The sequence below is a fragment of the Microcebus murinus genome, chromosome 25 (assembly GCF_040939455.1).
Source record: "Microcebus murinus isolate Inina chromosome 25, M.murinus_Inina_mat1.0, whole genome shotgun sequence".
NCBI classification, from domain to species: domain Eukaryota; kingdom Metazoa; phylum Chordata; class Mammalia; order Primates; family Cheirogaleidae; genus Microcebus; species Microcebus murinus.
The window spans coordinates 23,249,716-23,266,604 of record NC_134128.1 but is presented as its reverse complement, the minus strand read 5'-3'; the positions used below and the strand labels follow the sequence as shown (position 1 = coordinate 23,266,604).

The 16,889-nt window shown below is 43.0% G+C and overlaps 1 protein-coding gene and 1 non-coding gene across 2 annotated transcripts; one reads left to right on the top strand and one right to left on the bottom strand.

Moving 5' to 3' along the window:
- Nucleotides 1-2,410: 2,410 nt before the first annotated feature.
- Nucleotides 2,411-2,543, bottom strand: LOC142864690 (U8 small nucleolar RNA). Its single transcript, XR_012915040.1, has one exon. It is a non-coding gene; the product is annotated as a U8 small nucleolar RNA (small nucleolar RNA).
- An 849-nt stretch (nt 2,544-3,392) lies between these two features.
- Nucleotides 3,393-16,487, top strand: LOC105858224 (aldo-keto reductase family 1 member C3). The gene is made up of 9 exons (XM_075997641.1): nt 3,393-3,546; nt 5,937-6,104; nt 7,388-7,504; nt 8,756-8,833; nt 9,289-9,411; nt 11,559-11,668; nt 11,941-12,106; nt 14,184-14,266; nt 16,141-16,487. The coding sequence occupies exons 1-9, from the start codon at nt 3,463-3,465 to the stop codon at nt 16,181-16,183; spliced, it is 972 nt and encodes a 323-aa protein (XP_075853756.1). The 5' UTR covers nt 3,393-3,462; the 3' UTR covers nt 16,184-16,487.
- Nucleotides 16,488-16,889: the final 402 nt, after the last annotated feature.

Genomic DNA, 16,889 nt, shown 5'->3' with positions numbered 1-16,889 from the left:
CAAATATAGTTAAGTCATCTTATTCTGGAACACCATCATCACTCTCCAAACCCCAAATTCCATCCTGAATTTCTTGCATTGGCCCCAATCTCTCATGTTGAGCAATAGAGCATCCTGAATTTCATGCATTGGCCCCAATCTCTCATGTTGAGCAATAGAGCAGTCATGGGGCAGATGAGAAGGGCTGCTCATCTTCTTTTACCGTTCGGCGATGAAATGCATCGTGTTGTGCAGACACACTGCATAGCCAAGCCCATCACTAGGTCTTATTTTCAGGGTAGGGCTTCTATTGCGCAAATGCTTAGAAATCCTGCTAGGGCTTATTTTATGGGTAGGTCTTACTTTTGGGGAAACACGGTACAAAGTTTAAGTGAGGTCTGTGGCATTGAGCAAAGACAGTTTTGGATGGAGTTTAGAGTTTTGGGGACCTGCCAGGACATTCCATTTTCTTCAGTTTGCCAAGGGCAAATATTTTTCCCTTTTAAAAGTAAACATTTTACTAAGACTGCAAAAGCGACACAGAATTCTAGATTACTTTGAAAAACACAGATAGGATTTGTAGGAGTGGTGTCTTAGCTTAAAAATAAATTTTAAAAAATAGAAAGGAGATTTGAAAATCACCCATAGTCGCAACTTCCAGAAAACATGACTATTGACAATTTGCAATCTTCTTTTAATTAACTTCTTCTCTTTCTAATTCTATTTCAAAGTACTAAGGGTGCACAAATGGTTTAGGTTACATTGGTCACTTCTGTAATGCTTGAGTCCCAGCTAAAGGTGTGCCCATCACCCAAATATGTTTGCTGTACCCCATTAGGTAGGTTTCTGTCCCTCTCTCCACACCTTCTCCCCTGGTTGATTTCTACTGAGTTTTACTTCCCTCTGTGCACATGTGTGCTCATGGGTTACTTCCAATTTAGTAGAGCAGGGAGAAGGGCAGGGTTAAGGTTAGGGTGTAGGCGGTTGATCTGACCTAGAGGGCGGGGTCCAAGCCCAGCAGGTGGCAGGCTGTTCTGGGACTACAAGGATGCCAAGTCACATGGACGAACGCGCGTGCTCAGATTCCCCTGCGCAGTTGGGGCGGGCACTTGACCCCTAGGCACCAGGTCCAGCTTAAAGGAGTCTCCGCTTGGTCCGCTGCCTCCCCAGCCCGCAGCCGCAAAGCTAAGTCCCCTGCAGAGCTGGCGCCCTGCATGTGAGAGTTCACATGGCTGTAGCTGCTGCCCAACTCCCATGCACTACAGACCAGGCAGGGCACATCTGCGGCCGGGGCGGAGCCCCCATCCTGTCTGCTGCAGGCCTGAGGGTGGGCCGTTGCCCCCGCGCGCTCTCCTACTAATCTTCCCCGTCTGCTTTGATATTATCAAATGTATCGCCCTGTCTCCCTTTTATTCCCCCACACTGAGAGCCGGACGCTGCTTCTCTGTTTTCACAATGTTCTTTCTGAGAACAGCTGTCTCTAGCAGCACCTGCTTCCTGTTTGCTTTTTTTATATATATATAATTTATTTTTTATTTCAGCATATTATGGGGGTACAAATGTTAAGGTGACATATATTGCCCTTGCCACCCCTCTCCCCTCGGGTCAGAGCCTGTTGGCTCTTCTTGCCTGCGCATGCCTGGGATGCTTCTAACCCGCCATTTTCTCCCCTCCTGAGTCTGCTTCTTGGAGGCTTCGGGATCAACTTCCGGGGCACGGGGGCGACACCCCTGCCGAGTGGCCCCGGCCACTTCCTGTGCGCGAGGGCCCTAGTGCTCTTCTCTGCCCTGTCTTGCTCCGGGGCTCAGGCCTCTCCCTGCCGATTTCTAGCAAGGCGTTGCTCTTTCGTGTTCTCAGCAACTTCTTCCCGTGGAGTCTCCAGTGGTTTCTGGCACTTTCTCCTCAGAGTTATACCTGAGTTCGTTGATTTCCCCTCCCCACTAAAACATTTTCTTCTTTGTGAGGCGATATGGCCACCGAAGTCTCTAGTCGGCCATCCTGCATCGGACCCCCTCGCGCCCGTCCCTCCCTGCTCTAATGTTTAACGTTGTGCTGGGCCCCTTTCTGCTTTGATTGGGACACAGAATTTGGTCCCGTAACATGGGCGAGAGGTTTGCGTGAACAAGCGCAGTTAGTTCGCAGTCAACGCGGGCTCGCCCTCCAAGTCTTGCCGTGAAAGGTCCAAAGGCGCCTGTGAACCTCAGAATCTTTCTGCTGGGCAGCTGTCTCTGCTTTTGCTCCTGCTGTGAAGTTCAGCATTTTCCCATTCGTGATCAGGCATGCCCTAGATATCCACTTACTGGCAAGCACCAACTTCGTTAACAGTTCTCATGCACAAATACAGTCCCATGCATGGTTTTTATTTTACTATGCCAATGTATAAAAATTTACCCGTTTCTCAATTTATTTTGTTTTATTTTTTTCAGGAAGAATCGGGAGTAATCACGGTATTGCATGTCTTCATTACTCAGAGACCTTACTCACGTATCATGTGAACTCCAAAAATCATGTTCTAATCTGCCCTTCCAAAAAGAGGAACATATAACCATTATCCCATGTAAAGTTTATCTGCAAATTTATTATGATTAGTTTCTTGTTCTTTGTGAGTAATGCTTTAGCAAGATCACAAATTATATAAAATAGTCATCAGTTTTTTTGAGTAGTCATTATACTTTATGATAATTTTTTATGAAGCTGGGAAGAAGATGTAAATACTGTAAGACATTGCTTTAATATTGCAAATGATGCCTAAAGGCCCAAAACTGTTAATAATTAATACTCCAATATGCACCGTAACAGAATTTCTTTTTTTTTTAAATCCTCGTCTGGATTACAGCCTCATGTGAACTGCAACTTCATCAGAAATGGATATTCTGATTACAAAGCAAAGAAAGAAGAAATAAAATAATTTTTTTGACAGGAAAGATGAAAAGGGAAATTTCCTTTCAATTTTAATTTTTGATTTTTTTATGGAGAGTCAACTTTTGTAGTTATTAGTCATTCCTTCCAATTGTGTGTGTGTGTGTGTGTAACATATTTAATTGTTTGAAATGATACATGATGAAGAAGGGGCATTATGATGGCACAAACAAAAAACAGATTTATAGCTGGATATTTCTTACAGTCTAACATTGTCACTGGTGAGATGCCAATTTCTTATAATAATTCATGATGATATATATAGATTCTGAATGGAAAATTTTACCTCAGCAAAAATTAATGATTTTATCATGAGTATATAATAATTTACTTAAGAATTCTCCTTAGTAAGAAACATGTAAAGTTGTTTCAACTTATGTTCACATGCAGAGTAAACTGAATCAACTCTCTCCTCATACATGTCATTGGTTAACACAGTGTGCAATTTGGGCGTTGCCTGCTCATTGTTGTTATCGTGGCTGAACAATGTATAACTAGGGTGTTGCCCAACCACTGGGGCAAAGGGAAGAAACAGAATCTGCTTAGCCAGAAGAGAAGCAGGCAATGGATCCCAAATACCAGCGTGTGGAGCTAAACGATGGCCACTCCATTCCTGTGCTGGGATTTGGCACCTATGCACCTCCAGAGGTAAGGAAACAGATCTTGGTGTTGCAAGCTCAAAATAATAGACACCTAGGCTGAGTGGCAGCCAGCAGGAGTGTCAGGATCATTTCAGTGTGGGGGATTTCACTCTGGGGGATTCACTGAGTTCTCAGTTTTCCCAGACTAGAGATATTCTGTGTACGAGATGGAAGGCAGTTAGGCTTCACTCTCCATCCAATTCTAGTGTATGGTCACCTGTTCACTATGGACTCTGGTTTGTTCCTCTGTCTCTGCACTTTCCCCAGCTTGGCAGGTGACATCAAACTCAGCAGTAAGGAACACCGCCCATCAGCTCCCTTTGCTGGGAGGCTTTAGTGCAATGGCAGTGATTTCTTTATAACTCAGGAAATCTTTCCTCCTGCTAGGTAAACATGATCCAAAGCAATCTTTCTAGTAAAAGTTACCATATAGGGTGCATTAAAGAATTGGGAGAGGCTGGGCGCAGTGGCTCACGCCTGTAATCCTTGCACTCTGGGAGGCCGAGGCGGGAGGATCGCTCAAGGTCAGGAGTTGGAAACCACTCTGAGCAAGAGTGAGATCCCATGTCTACTAAAAATAGAAATAAATTAATTGGCCAACTAAAAAATACATAGAAAAAATTAGCTGGGCATGGTGGCACATACCTGTAGTCCCTGCTACTCAGGAGGCTGAGGCAGAAGGGCCGCTTGAGCCCAGGAGTTTGAGGTTGCTGTGAGCTAGGCTGATGCCACAGCACTCTAGCCCCAGCAACAGAGTGAGACTCTGTCTCAGAAAAAAAAAAAAAAAGAATTGGGAGAGTATTCCTGTTTTGCTGGCTGGTAGACTTGAGCACTGGACCTGCACTAAATAGAATTTCCAATGTGCTCCTCTCCCCTCTAGGAAAATTACCTGAAAGGAAACCATAACATCATTTTAGTAGAAAGCTAGAACCTAATGAGGGAAAGTTTTAATTCTTGGTCCTTGTTAATATGCATTGAATTTGTATGAAAATGGTCCAAAGACACAAAAGTGAAGCAAACTGAAAAGTTCATTTTCTAGTCTAAACTAGTGCTAAACTGGAAGGAAATTTGCATTCCAACATTGTGCTCAGATGATGAATTGTGTGACCAGGGACTACTTCCTTAAAGCCTGAGTCTCAGTTTCTCATCTATAAGACATAAGGATACGCAGAGAGATACTTTGAGGACAGCTGACAGGACACATTTACTTTGTAATACAAATCAGCATGAAGGAGAAGTGGGGATGAGGACACCCCTGAAAGTTCAGCCTTGGTCAGTCTGCGAGGACAGCACAGGACAGACCTGGGATGGTGTCAGGGGAGAACAGGAAGGCCCAGGAGGTGTAGCTCCTTGTAATTTCATTGGTAAAAGAAATTTTCTGAAATACTTACAAAGAAATGGAAAATAGTTTGTTTCATTCAGGTTTATATCACTTAACAAATGTACTTTCAAATCTTCATCCCAATTGGTAGATAGGACAATAATTTTAAATTTCACTGGAATGATATCTTTCCTAAAAGAGTTGGCCTTGAGTTTTAAGGCTGCCACCTACTTAACTAATCTTTTACAGCCTGTCATTAATTTCCTATGTATAAATCTATATCCCTAGAGTACTCCTTTTTGCTCCTAGTGTTCAGTTCTCTGGAGCAGAGAGAATGGCTGTGTAGAAAAGACATAACGTAAAAGACCGGTGTCCTTAGTGGCACCTACCTTTAAAATGAGACCCTGGCTGATCTCTAAAAACGTGGATTTCTCATCATTTCCTGACTGATACATATGGTGACTGTAACCAAACTCTTTGTACAAACAGTGGGGTTCATATATACCCGATTTCTTTTGGAAAAGTGGAAACAGAAGGTGTCTATGCAACCAGCCCCCTGTGAAAATCTTAGGAATGAAGCCTCTAAAGAGCATCCCTTGGAGACAACCTTTCCCATGTGCTAACAATGTATGATGCTGGAGGAATGTGGCATGTTCGTTTAATGTCCCTGGGGAGGACTCATAGAAGCTCACTCTGTATTACTTCATCTCGTGTGCCTTTTCCCTGTGTTAATTTTACTATGTACAAATAATTATGAAACTAAGTATAACTCTATGCTGAGCCGTGTTAATTTGTCCAACAAATCAGTGACCAGAGGTGTTCTTCAGTTCTGACCTCCAATGCCTGTGATCATCCAGTGATAACCCAGGACTGAAGGGAACCCTGGGTTGCCCAACCTTTGCAGTAGTAAAGTCAGTAAACTGGGAAGAATTCAGGGGAACTGGGACGGGTTCATCAGTCCACCTATAGAACAAGCAGCAAGACATGTGGAAACGTGGATTCTTATGAAGGTCACTGCTTGTGAACTACCTCTCAGTCACATGGATCTCCTAATCCTACCTGTGGTGCTCCTCTAGGTCCCTAAAAGTAGGACCGTGGAGGCCACCAAATATGCGATAGAAGCTGGGTTCCGCCATATCGATGCTGCTTATTTATATGAAAACGAAGAGCAGGTTGGGCTGGCCATCCGCAGCAAGATTGCAGACGGCTCTGTGAAGAGAGAGGACATCTTCTACACGTCAAAGGTAAGGTGCACGTGATGTGCTTGTGTGCACGTTGTCTAACGTGATGGTGTAGAGATGACAATTACATGCTGGGCTCAGTAACTGTCAGTGAATGGTGCTTATTGGTTCAGCTTGTGGCCACACGTGTGCTCATATTAAAACTAGATTGAAAAGCAGAGGATGGTGATGGCATTCTCATCACTGCTGTGTTCAAATTAACGACTTTAAAGTCACTTTACTTTTCTGACTCTCAGCTCAAATCACTGTGATTCAACATCAGTTATATAATTAGACAGGACCACGATCATATTATAGTTTTCTTTATCTCCTTGGTGACTTTGTAACATTTCTTATTTTTTCTTTTCTTTCTTTCTTTCTTTCTTTCTTTCTTTCTTTCTTTCTTTCTTTCTTTCTTTCTTTCTTTCTTTCTTTCTGTCTTTTTTTTTTTTTTTGAGACAGAGTCTCACTCTGTTGCGCAGGCAAGAGTGCCATGACGTCAGCCTAGCTCACAGCAACCTCAGACTCCTGGGCTCAAGTGATCCTCCTGCTTCAGCATCCCAAGTAGCTGGGACTACAGGCATGTGCCACCACGCCCGGCTAATTTTTTCTATGTATTTTTAGTTGTCCAATTAATTTCTTTCTATTTTTCATAGAGACGGTGTCTCACTCTTGCTCAGGCTGGTTTCGAACTACTGACCTTGAGCGATCCTCCCGCCTCGGCCTCCCAGAGTGCTAGGATTACAGGCGTGAGCCACCATGCCCGGCCTAACATTTCTTATTATTCTGAATCTCAATTGCTACATTTATCAGAGATAGGGAGAGAGTAATACAAGAAAGGTTGTGAGCATTAAACAATATACAGCTGGAACTTCTTCAGTTGTGTCCAGTACATGTTATGATGTTATAATCCTTTTTTTCTTCAATTTCTGAACAACAGAAATAATAATTCTTGCCCATCTGGTTGAATGGATGAGAGAATTAGACTATCAAAATTCTCTGTAAGTCCTATCAAATGTAATAGAGATAATAGGAATGATTATTACTTGATAATATTTTTTATGTTTCGAGTAATTTAATTCCCTCATTCAGTAGATGTCCTACCTATATATCCAACATATAATAGAGTTCATATGGATAGTTCAGGTCAAAAGGAAACACAAGAAGGAAGGGAATATATATATATATATATATTTTATTGCCAGTGATCAACAGTTTGGAAGCAGAAAGAAAATGTCTGAATATTAAGTGAAGCAAATTGGCTAAAGCATTTATTCAACACAATTTTTGTTCTTTAACCTGTGTAGCTTTGGTCTACTTTCCATCGACCAGAGTTGGTCCGGCCAGCCTTGGAAAGGTCCCTGAAAAAACTTCAGTTGGACTATGTTGACCTGTACCTTATCCATTCTCCAATGTCTTTCAAGGTAGGCCGCTTGTGTGATCAGGCCTTTTTCACTTTGCTGTTATTATGACCATTGCTAGCAAGAATGGATGAATTAAGCTTTTTCTTAGGTGGATGAGGGGATTACTACATGGGAGAAGAACCCTAAGTATAACTCCTAATTCCCATTATATTGAATTAAGTTTAAACTCTGTCTTCCCTACTGCATGCCTACAAGAGAAGAGAGTACAGCAACCCAAAACCTCCATTCAAACCCTTGAGGAATTACCAATAGCCACGTTCAAGGCACTGTCCCAGTTATGGCTCCTCAGTCCATCTCTTGAGATGGTCACAGACATAGATTTCATGCAGCCACAGTGGCCACCAAACAGCTCTACACGTGGTGCACTGTGAGTGTCCATCATCTTTCCCCATTTCATGCTGAAGCAGATCTGGAGGAACTCACTGGGTGGGTCTCACACTACAAACCTGCACAGAGAAAGTCGCTTCCACTGCAGTCTCCTCCTTCACTGCGGAGTTCTGTAGCTGCGCTTAGGCCTTAATTACCGTGTTGTATGCTGCTGGCGCAATTGTAAGCAAAAGAGTTTATTGGATGATGTAAATGAGAAGTTCAAGCCATGGCTACCTTGCAGGAATTGAAAGAGACTTCAGAAACATATGCTTTTCTCCATCCTTATCTGTGTATTCCAACAAGTTTGCTGGATTTCATGTCCCACCTTTACTTACCAGTCCAGGTGATTATGGCTTTGGGGCACTTTAAGGCCCATAGTCATTAACACATGGGAGCTTCTCTGGGTCTTCTCACATCTAAATTAATCTTAAAAAGAACTTCCATTGGCTGTGTGTGGTTCATGGTCCTGTCCGTGGACCATGACACATTCAGGTGGACAGGGAACACTGAGTATCTTGCCTGGGCTGAGATTGCACCCCATGTGTGCTAGATATGAAGGTTTTTCTCAAGGAAAGAGGCATTTCCCAGAGGAACATATGGGGGAAGACAAAAGTAGCATAAGCCAACTGTTAGGAGATTTCACCAGGACCTGGGAAAGTGGTATTTGTTCGAACATATAACAGACATCAGAGATTAGAGGAAGCCTGTCCCCTAAAGACAAGGCATACGACTCCATGTGTAGAATACTTTGCAAACTTCGGTTTCTGGAATGGTGCACCACCTCCCTCATGGAGGAATAGTCTCTTTAAATGTACCCGGGAGTGTGGCTGTGGGTGGAGACATTAATTTGTGAGATCACTAAAATGACTGCTTCTGATTCAGCCAGCTGAGGAGCTTATCCCAAAAGGTGAAGACGGAAAACCATTATATGACACAGTGGATCTCCGTGCCACGTGGGAGGTAAGTGTTTGAAGGGGAAAGCACAGAGGAGGAAGACGGGAGGTGGGGAATTGGGTTTCCATCTCCCACCTGCAACAATGGGATGTGCACCACTGGATCTGCAAGCCCATGGGCTTCACAGGGGAAGTTTGGCTGAGTGTTGGGGGGGAAAGCATATGAATGGAATGAAAAAGAGAAAAATGGTGGAGAAGCACTGGGAAAAAGTAAAACGGGTATCTCTTTCCCTCCATGTGCAATAGCCTCCCGAGTTTCCTAAGGAGGACATAGGAGTTCTTACTCTTGTGGCCACTATTTTCTTCCCCTATTTTCTGATTTAATTTTTCTCTGCTTGACAGTCATTGTTAGATAACCTCGTGTCATTTCTAGACAGTGATTGCTTTAACAGTTCTGTGTTGCATTTGCAGTGATCTACAGCCAACTGCACAAATGATTCTTCACAATCCTTTCCTCCCCAGGCCCTGGAGAAGTGTAAGGACGCAGGATTGGCCAAGTCCATCGGGGTGTCCAACTTTAACCGCAGGCAGCTGGAGATGATCCTGAACAAGCCAGGGCTCAAGTACAAGCCCGTCTGCAACCAGGTGAGCACCTCAGCCGCCTCTCCTTTTTGTTCTTCCTGCACTCCTACCAGGTGTCCATTTGACATTCCCTCCCCTTCTTCTTCCCTTTGTGGAACAGAAGGTTCTGCACAGCAAGGCCCCTGTCTAGAAGGTCATGGAGGACCTTTAATTGTATCTCTGCTTGGAAAAGTCTTAGTGAAAATTCTGGGAGAGCTCAGTGTGGAAACGTGTGTAAGAAGTAGGGGAGGTCAGTTTGATCAAGGATGCCTGGAATGGTTAATCAGACCTCGGTGGGCAGGTGAGGATGCCCAAATAGTAGATGGATGGGTGAAGGTGATTTGGAGGGAACTGTGTACAGCTAAGAAGGCCATGAAGACAGAGAATGAGCAGGAAACAAGAAGAGAGTGAGAATTAGAGAAGAGAGGTGCTAAGGGTTGAAATGGAGTTGAAATTCCTGAGTCCTTTGTCTTGTTATATCTATTTCAGGGGTTCTTGAACAAGGGCATAGTAAACTAAAAATCAAATGGAGATTATGAAAGTCATCAGGTGAGAGGGAGGAAGTTACCTGTTATGGAGATACCTGTTGACCATGGATGAAATCAACATGGAGGCACCTTGGGCAGAGCATGGAGCTGCCCTTGTGCCTCCCACATCCTAGTCTGCTTCTCCCCAACCCCCACCCCGTGCTGCTGCCATCAACTCTCCTGTGTAGACACATCTGTCTGCACTACCTGTAACATTTTGCTGAACCTCTTCAAAGTAAATTGTAGAGATGACAAGTTATTCCTATGGACCTCAAAAAGCATGCCAGAGGAGTGGACTTCTCCCCCAGTTGCAGGGCCATTATCATATCTTAGGAAATCAACACCGTGCCCTCACGTCCACCAATATCCAGTTATATTCTAGTTCTTCATTGTTTTTTTCAAAATGTGTTTTATAGCTCTTCTTTTTGAACCAGAATTCAATTGTGATTCTCAGTATTGATATCAAAATACAACAATTCAGAAGGAAGAAACTTGTTCTTTACTCCTAGTTTGGGAAATTACAAGTTAGAGATGAATCCTTTATTGCAATCAAGTTAAACATTCTTGGTAAGAACGTACATAGCTTGCTGTGCCCCTTCAAATCACACCGTGGTAGATGGCATGAGATGACAGTTTGTCCCACTGTTAGTGATGCCAGTTTTGATCACTTGGCTAAGCCTGTGGTAGCCAGATCTGTTCTTTGTAATATATGTTTTCCCTTTTGTGTTGCTGAGAATCTGCTGGGAGACCGTGGTAAACAGGGAAGTCATCCTCCAGAAGGAATGTTCACATGGCTGTGTGTATAGATGCCGTTTTTATTTTCTTGTGTTATATTGTTATTTCCTAATCTCATTTCTTACTTATTAGGGTTTTTAAAAAATTATTTTCTATTTTAACCACTCTTTTTAATTTTCTTACCTGACATTTTACTGTGAGAAACAATCTCTCACCAAGTCAAGATAAAATAAAATTCTTCCTCCAGCAATAATAAGAACAGATAAAACCTCAACTCCTTATGTCTAAGGGTCTGTGTCCACAGAGGTATTCATCACTACGAGTGGAGGCAAACATTTCTGTTCTCTCTCTCTCTCTCTCTCTCTCTCTCTCTCTCTCTCTCTCTCTCTCCCTCTCATCACTAGGAACCCATTGATTTTTATCTTCCTACAATTTCTAATTGATTTTACTTACTATTCTTTTTAAATGCTCAAATCCACACAAATTCCACAGTAGGATTCATACCAAACTACTTTTCTCCCTCGGTCTTGCCGTCATCAGCCTTTGTTCTAATTCTTGGTCTGTGGCTCAAATGCTTTTCTGCCTTTGATGTCCAAACTCGAAGAGTTCTTTCCTTGCCCCAGATCTGCAATTCACCATGTCTCCTTCTAGCAGACAAATGTGCTTAAAAAACAAAATCTGGTTCGTAGAGTTGCTTGTTCTCAGAAATGGCATTGTTATTTACTCTCTCAGGAGACAAGGATACAAAATTTATCTCCTTAAAAGGAATCGCTACTTGAGGTTAAAATTCTCAGTTAAAATTTAATTTTACACAGATTTTTTTATTCAGCTTCTTTTATTGTAATCTTTTTTCTTATTAATATTACTATTTCATATAATCTGATGCTTTCCAATCTTGACCATCTACAGGTGGAATGTCATCCTTATCTCAACCAGAGCAAACTGCTGGATTTCTGCAAGTCGAAAGACATTGTTCTGGTTGCCTACAGTGCTCTGGGAACCCAACGAGATAAACGATGGTAAGAACAACAGAGGGTTTACCTAAAACACCATTTCGATTTAAAACTTTTCAGTCGTGCCATACTCGGCTTCCTGGCATTAACTGTCAAGTGGCTCAGGGAGAGGGGAGCAGGTGCATTTCTGATAACATCCCAGGTGGTGCTGGTGCTGCTGGCCTGGGAACCAACCCTGAGAAGCACCGGGGTAGCGTGGACCCCTGAGTCTGCTTTGCAAGCTCCTGACAAACTGATACGCAGCCTCAGGAGCTCAGCATTTCTGCCCGTCCTTCCAGGGTGGACCCAAGCTCCCCAGTTCTCCTGGAAGACCCAGTTCTTTGTACCCTGGCCAAAAAGCACAAGCGAACTCCAGCCCTGGTCGCCCTGCGCTACCAGCTGCAGCGTGGGGTTGTGGTCCTGGCCAAGAGCTTCAATGAGCAGCGCATCAGAGAGAACATGCAGGTGAGGAGGGGGCTGGGCTCAGGCTCCTGCACAGGGACCTGGTCACGGGTGCTTCTCTGGGAGGCTCTGCAGACAGCCTTGGCCAAGTCCCTCTCCCTGGCACTTCCTGGGCACCGTGCTGCGTGCGTGTCCCTGAGGGCTTTCTCCTGCTCCACAGCAGCAGAGGCAGCATGGGCCGAGAGAGTTAGGATCGGCCCGAAAGCAGAGATCTGGGTTTGAGCACCAAGTCTGCAAAACACTCTGTCTCCCTGTGGTAGGGACGTCGCCTTCTCTGCATTTTCTGAGATGAGGGATTTGGACTAGATGATCTTTAGTCTCCAAATTATTGTGTGTGTGTGTGTGTGTGTGTGTGTGTGTGTATGTTTTCATTTCCTTGTGTACTCATGTGGCCAAGTTCCTCTGTTCCTGGGGGGCTCCCTCATGTGTGAGCAGGACAGTGATGCAACTGTGTCAGGGTAGAGACGGGGCTGTGGTCTGGGCGCCTCCTCTCTGCTCCCTGTGATTTCACCCTCCAGCCGTCTAGCTGAGCAGGCTGCACCTGCTCACGTGGCACCAGCCAAGGCAGGGCGTGGACACGTGCAAAGCCTAGGCTCTTTTCACGCACAGAAGCTTCTACTCCTAATACAGTCGGATTCTTCACGCTTTTCCCTTGTGACGGATGCGTGCTGTGCCTTTTCCTGTATCAGGAACACAACATTCTGCTATATTATCCTGCAAAACTGTCAGTAGTCTTTCCTTATAAATTCGATCATTCGTTCAACTGGAGTTGTTTTTCTAAATGCTATGTGAAATATGGATTCAAATATGCATATAAAAGTTTCATGTCTATATCAAAATGTGTCACTAACAATTATAGAGAAGTCCATATTTGCTGACAGATCTTAATTTTTCACTTGTATCCTGTACTAAATGTCCATGGTACTTTTCTGGCCTCTGGGCTCTCAGCTGGCTTATGTCTCTTTGTGTACTGCCTCACTTACCTTAGAATGTAAATCTTGTGCTGAGAATGATAAAACCTGTTTCTAACTCCTTATTCATTTATTTTTGTACTAATTATAGAAACATCCATCTTTACTTTGGCTATTCTTGACCGCCTGTATGAAAGAGTAGCTGTTTTGGTCTTGGGTTTTTGTTGCACTGAACCTGTAGGTGAATTTGGAGAGAACTGACTTCTTGACAACACTGAGATTTCTTATCCATGATTATGATACAAATTTCCAATTATTTATTTTTAAACACATCTCAATACATTTTATAATTTTCCCCATTGAGGCATTTGTATATATTTTCTTAGACTTACTCATAGGACTCTGATCGTACTCATAATCCTTTTGATGACTTTTTTTTATTTTTCTTTTGGGAATGTTCAAATGTACAGAAATGATTAAAGGAGAATGCAGTGAACACTTCTCACCCGGATTCGTCATTTGTTAAGTTGCTGATGTTTTCCATTCTTTCTCACTGTCACTCTCTGTGTCACTATTTCAGAACATTACTAGGGATTAATGGATCATTCAGTTCAAATGTTAACAATTAGTGACATCTTTTTGATATTTAAAGTACCCCAAATTTAAACAGTGAGATCTTCTACAGCCAGCGTCTATGTCCTTCCAACATGACATCATTTGTGTTTGGACAATCCCTGGCTCGAATTGTGTTGAAAAGCGTTTTTTACACCATAAGTGTTCGTAGATGAGATGTGGAAACCCCACTGTATCCATCCAACTTACTAAATCAACTTGTATATTGCAAAAACTTGCCTCTCGATTCTTCTGGATATGTTTTTAACATGTTTGAAAATGTCAGCTTTGTTTCCAGTCCAGCACCTTTTGAGATCTTCTCTTTGCCTGCCATCATGCATAGTTTTGCTATATTATATCTAGACATGGAAATCTGTATGTTTTTCACCCGATATCCATTAACCGCTTGAGTATTTGGCTTGATGTTTTTCATAACTTTGGGGAACATCATATATTTTAAGTATTGCCTGGACACCACACTTTCTGATATCCTTGGATATTCTTGATTGGCAATTACGCAGTCTAACAGTAATAAGGATTTTCTACCTCTGTGGCAGGTTTTCGAATTCGAGTTGACTGCAGAGGACATGAAAGTCCTAGATGGCTTAAACAGAAATCTACGCTATTTCAACTCAGATATGTAAGTACCTTTGGTTGACGTGTTCCCTCACTTTACTTTCTGGGAGGAATGTGGATGGGTGTTGAAGGTTACCCCAACCCCAGGAAGACACAGGCCAGTTTGAGTCTAGGTGAGACAGCAGCTTTCTAGAACTCTCCTCCCAGATTTACTCCCAAGCTCTGTTCTCTGACAGGGTGAGTGGGCCCAGGTCAGCGTGGGTCACCATGTGCCTGTGCACTCCTGCCTCCATGGAACTTTCCAGAGCAGGCAATAGCGTTGCTGAGTCTACACCTTCCATACAGGCCTTTCCTATCTATCATTGTCTAGTGGATATACGCTGCGGATATTACCAATGTAGCCTAATCACACATTTCCAGATCTCTTTCTATGTCTGATATCTGTTTATATCTCATTCTCCCAAACCTGCTCAATTCCTTATCGGATCAAAGGCATTTCCATCAGTCTTGTGGTGCATGCCAGAAATTCCCGTGTCCTCCACATGAAATGTTCACTAGATCCTGTCAATCAGTGTCTGTGTGTGTGTGTGTGTGTGTGTGTGTGTGTGTGTGTGGTGTGAGAAATATGGTTTATTGTTCTTTAAAAGGGTTCAGGGTTTGGTTTTAAATTGGGCTGCACACCTTTCGTTAGTCTGACATCTCTCTCACCATGTCAAACTAGCTTCAGCTAGCAATACTTCAATTAGTGTCTTGATAGTTTCTCTAGTTTCTTTCTTCCTTCTTGGTAGGTGTTTGCTTGTGATGTGAACACTGCATTTGCCCCCAGGAAGGCTGGCTCTCGTGGGGTCAGCAGGGGCCCTTGGTCTAGATTTTCCGCAGTGTGGAGGTCTTAACGCAGAGGATGGAGAAGCTTTAGAGAGGAGAGATTGAAAACCAAAGGAGGAGTGTGAAGGCAGTGCCCTCTCGTTGGAGATTACTTATAGCCAACAAAAGATGCTTACTATTCCTCCACACTCCAAGATTCTAGGATTCGTAACAGAACTTTTATTATAATGAGAGAAAAGCAAGAAGTTATGTTACTGCTGCTAACGGAGATTTTAGCAGGTAGTAGAGATGATGAGACAATGTATGGAAAGGGATAAGCACAATGGCACATTGTAAATGCTCAGACATTGACAGATACATTATCACTGTTAATATTTTATTGCTTTGGGGGGGAAATAATGAGAAAGGAAAATATAAAAAAGAAAGAGAAAGTAGCAAGCATTAGTAATTCCTACCACCAATTGAATATTGAATAAGCAGTCATTTATTCATCACTTTATACTTTTTGTGTTGTTTCTACATAGAGATTTTTCATTATTGTATTATAGCTCTTTGGAGAAGGAGAAGGGCCTTATTTATATGTGACAATTTACAATTCTGAATCCAATGTAATATATTGCATATTGTAGGCAGTTAGTGTTAACAGTTAATGAATTAATAGGATGGAAGTGTATTTACCACCAGTCACGTGTATTTACTTACCACTCAGAAGTATATATGAATGATGAGCATATAGGTGTCTTATCCCTGTTCAAAGGAAGACGGAATGAGTTTCTACTTTCATTTACAATTTGAAATGAAAACGGATAGAACATCTCTTTGCCGTGGTGAAAGATATAAAAATATATATATATGTTTGAATATATGACTTTGAGTGCTCTGTGTGTTATAGTCCAGAAAGAGAATATAATCCGAATAATTGGTTACTTTTTAGGAACACGTAGTATAAAGTTGTGGTCATGAAAGTAAGAAATACAAACTCTATATCACAACCAGTCAGGAAATACGTTTTGTAGCTTCTGCCCTAACAGCAGCTTCCTAGAAATCACTTTCCTGCCACCCTCCTAATGGAGCCGTTGCAACCATACAATACACCGTTCTTTCCCTTTCCAGCCTTTCTGGCCACCCTAATTACCCATTTTCGGATGAGTATTAGCGTGGAGCCTTCGCACGACTTCTGCCAGAAGCTGCTGCCTGTGAGCATGTGAGATGTGGAAGACCCGCCTCAGGGCAGTGATTTTTCACTGAACCTTTAGGACAGGAGCCTTGGTACCCCACACACCTCTGAAAAGTCCATTTGTTTTTTCATAAGAGCTTTCTATCCCCCACCCCTTTTCCTTCCTAAGTCAGGTATCTGGACCCCCGAATTTTAAGCACCGTTTGGGTTCGTCATCTCCGAGCACTCCCTTGCGAATGCACATTGCAACATGTCAATAAACTTCTCTCTGTTTTTCTCTGGATGATCTGTCTTTTGTGTAATTTACAGGGCCCAGTCAACGGCCTAAGTTAGGTAGAAAGAGAAAGACTCTCCTCCCCTACACCTCAGAGGACCCTCCTCCACCCTTTCGCCAAGTCAGGGCCGTGGAGTTCACTTTCCCTCAGAGCCCCAGAAACTATTAAGCTGCAGCGGGGGGAAATCTGCTGCTCACTAGGCTGGGGAAGTTGTTATCTACACAGTTGTCCCTGAAAAGCGGTGGTTTGTATTTGCACATTTGCTTCCGGATGTTTGCATTGCAAAACATCAGAAACATGAGACAAAAACGTGATGAGATAAAATGATTTAAAAATTAACAGCCCCATTTTATAAGCCTCTTTCCAACCAGCTAGAACCATCCGCAGATCCTGTACAACTCAGGGCAAGT

Coding starts and splice junctions, on each gene's coding strand:
- LOC105858224 (XM_075997641.1), top strand. CDS start 3,463: ATGGATCCCAAATACCAGCGTGTGGAGCTAAACGATGGCCACTCCATT. Junction 12,107..14,183: donor GCATCAGAGAGAACATGCAG/GTGAGGAGGGGG, acceptor CCTCTGTGGCAG/GTTTTCGAATTCGAGTTGAC. Junction 14,267..16,140: donor CGCTATTTCAACTCAGATAT/GTAAGTACCTTT, acceptor TTCCCTTTCCAG/CCTTTCTGGCCACCCTAATT.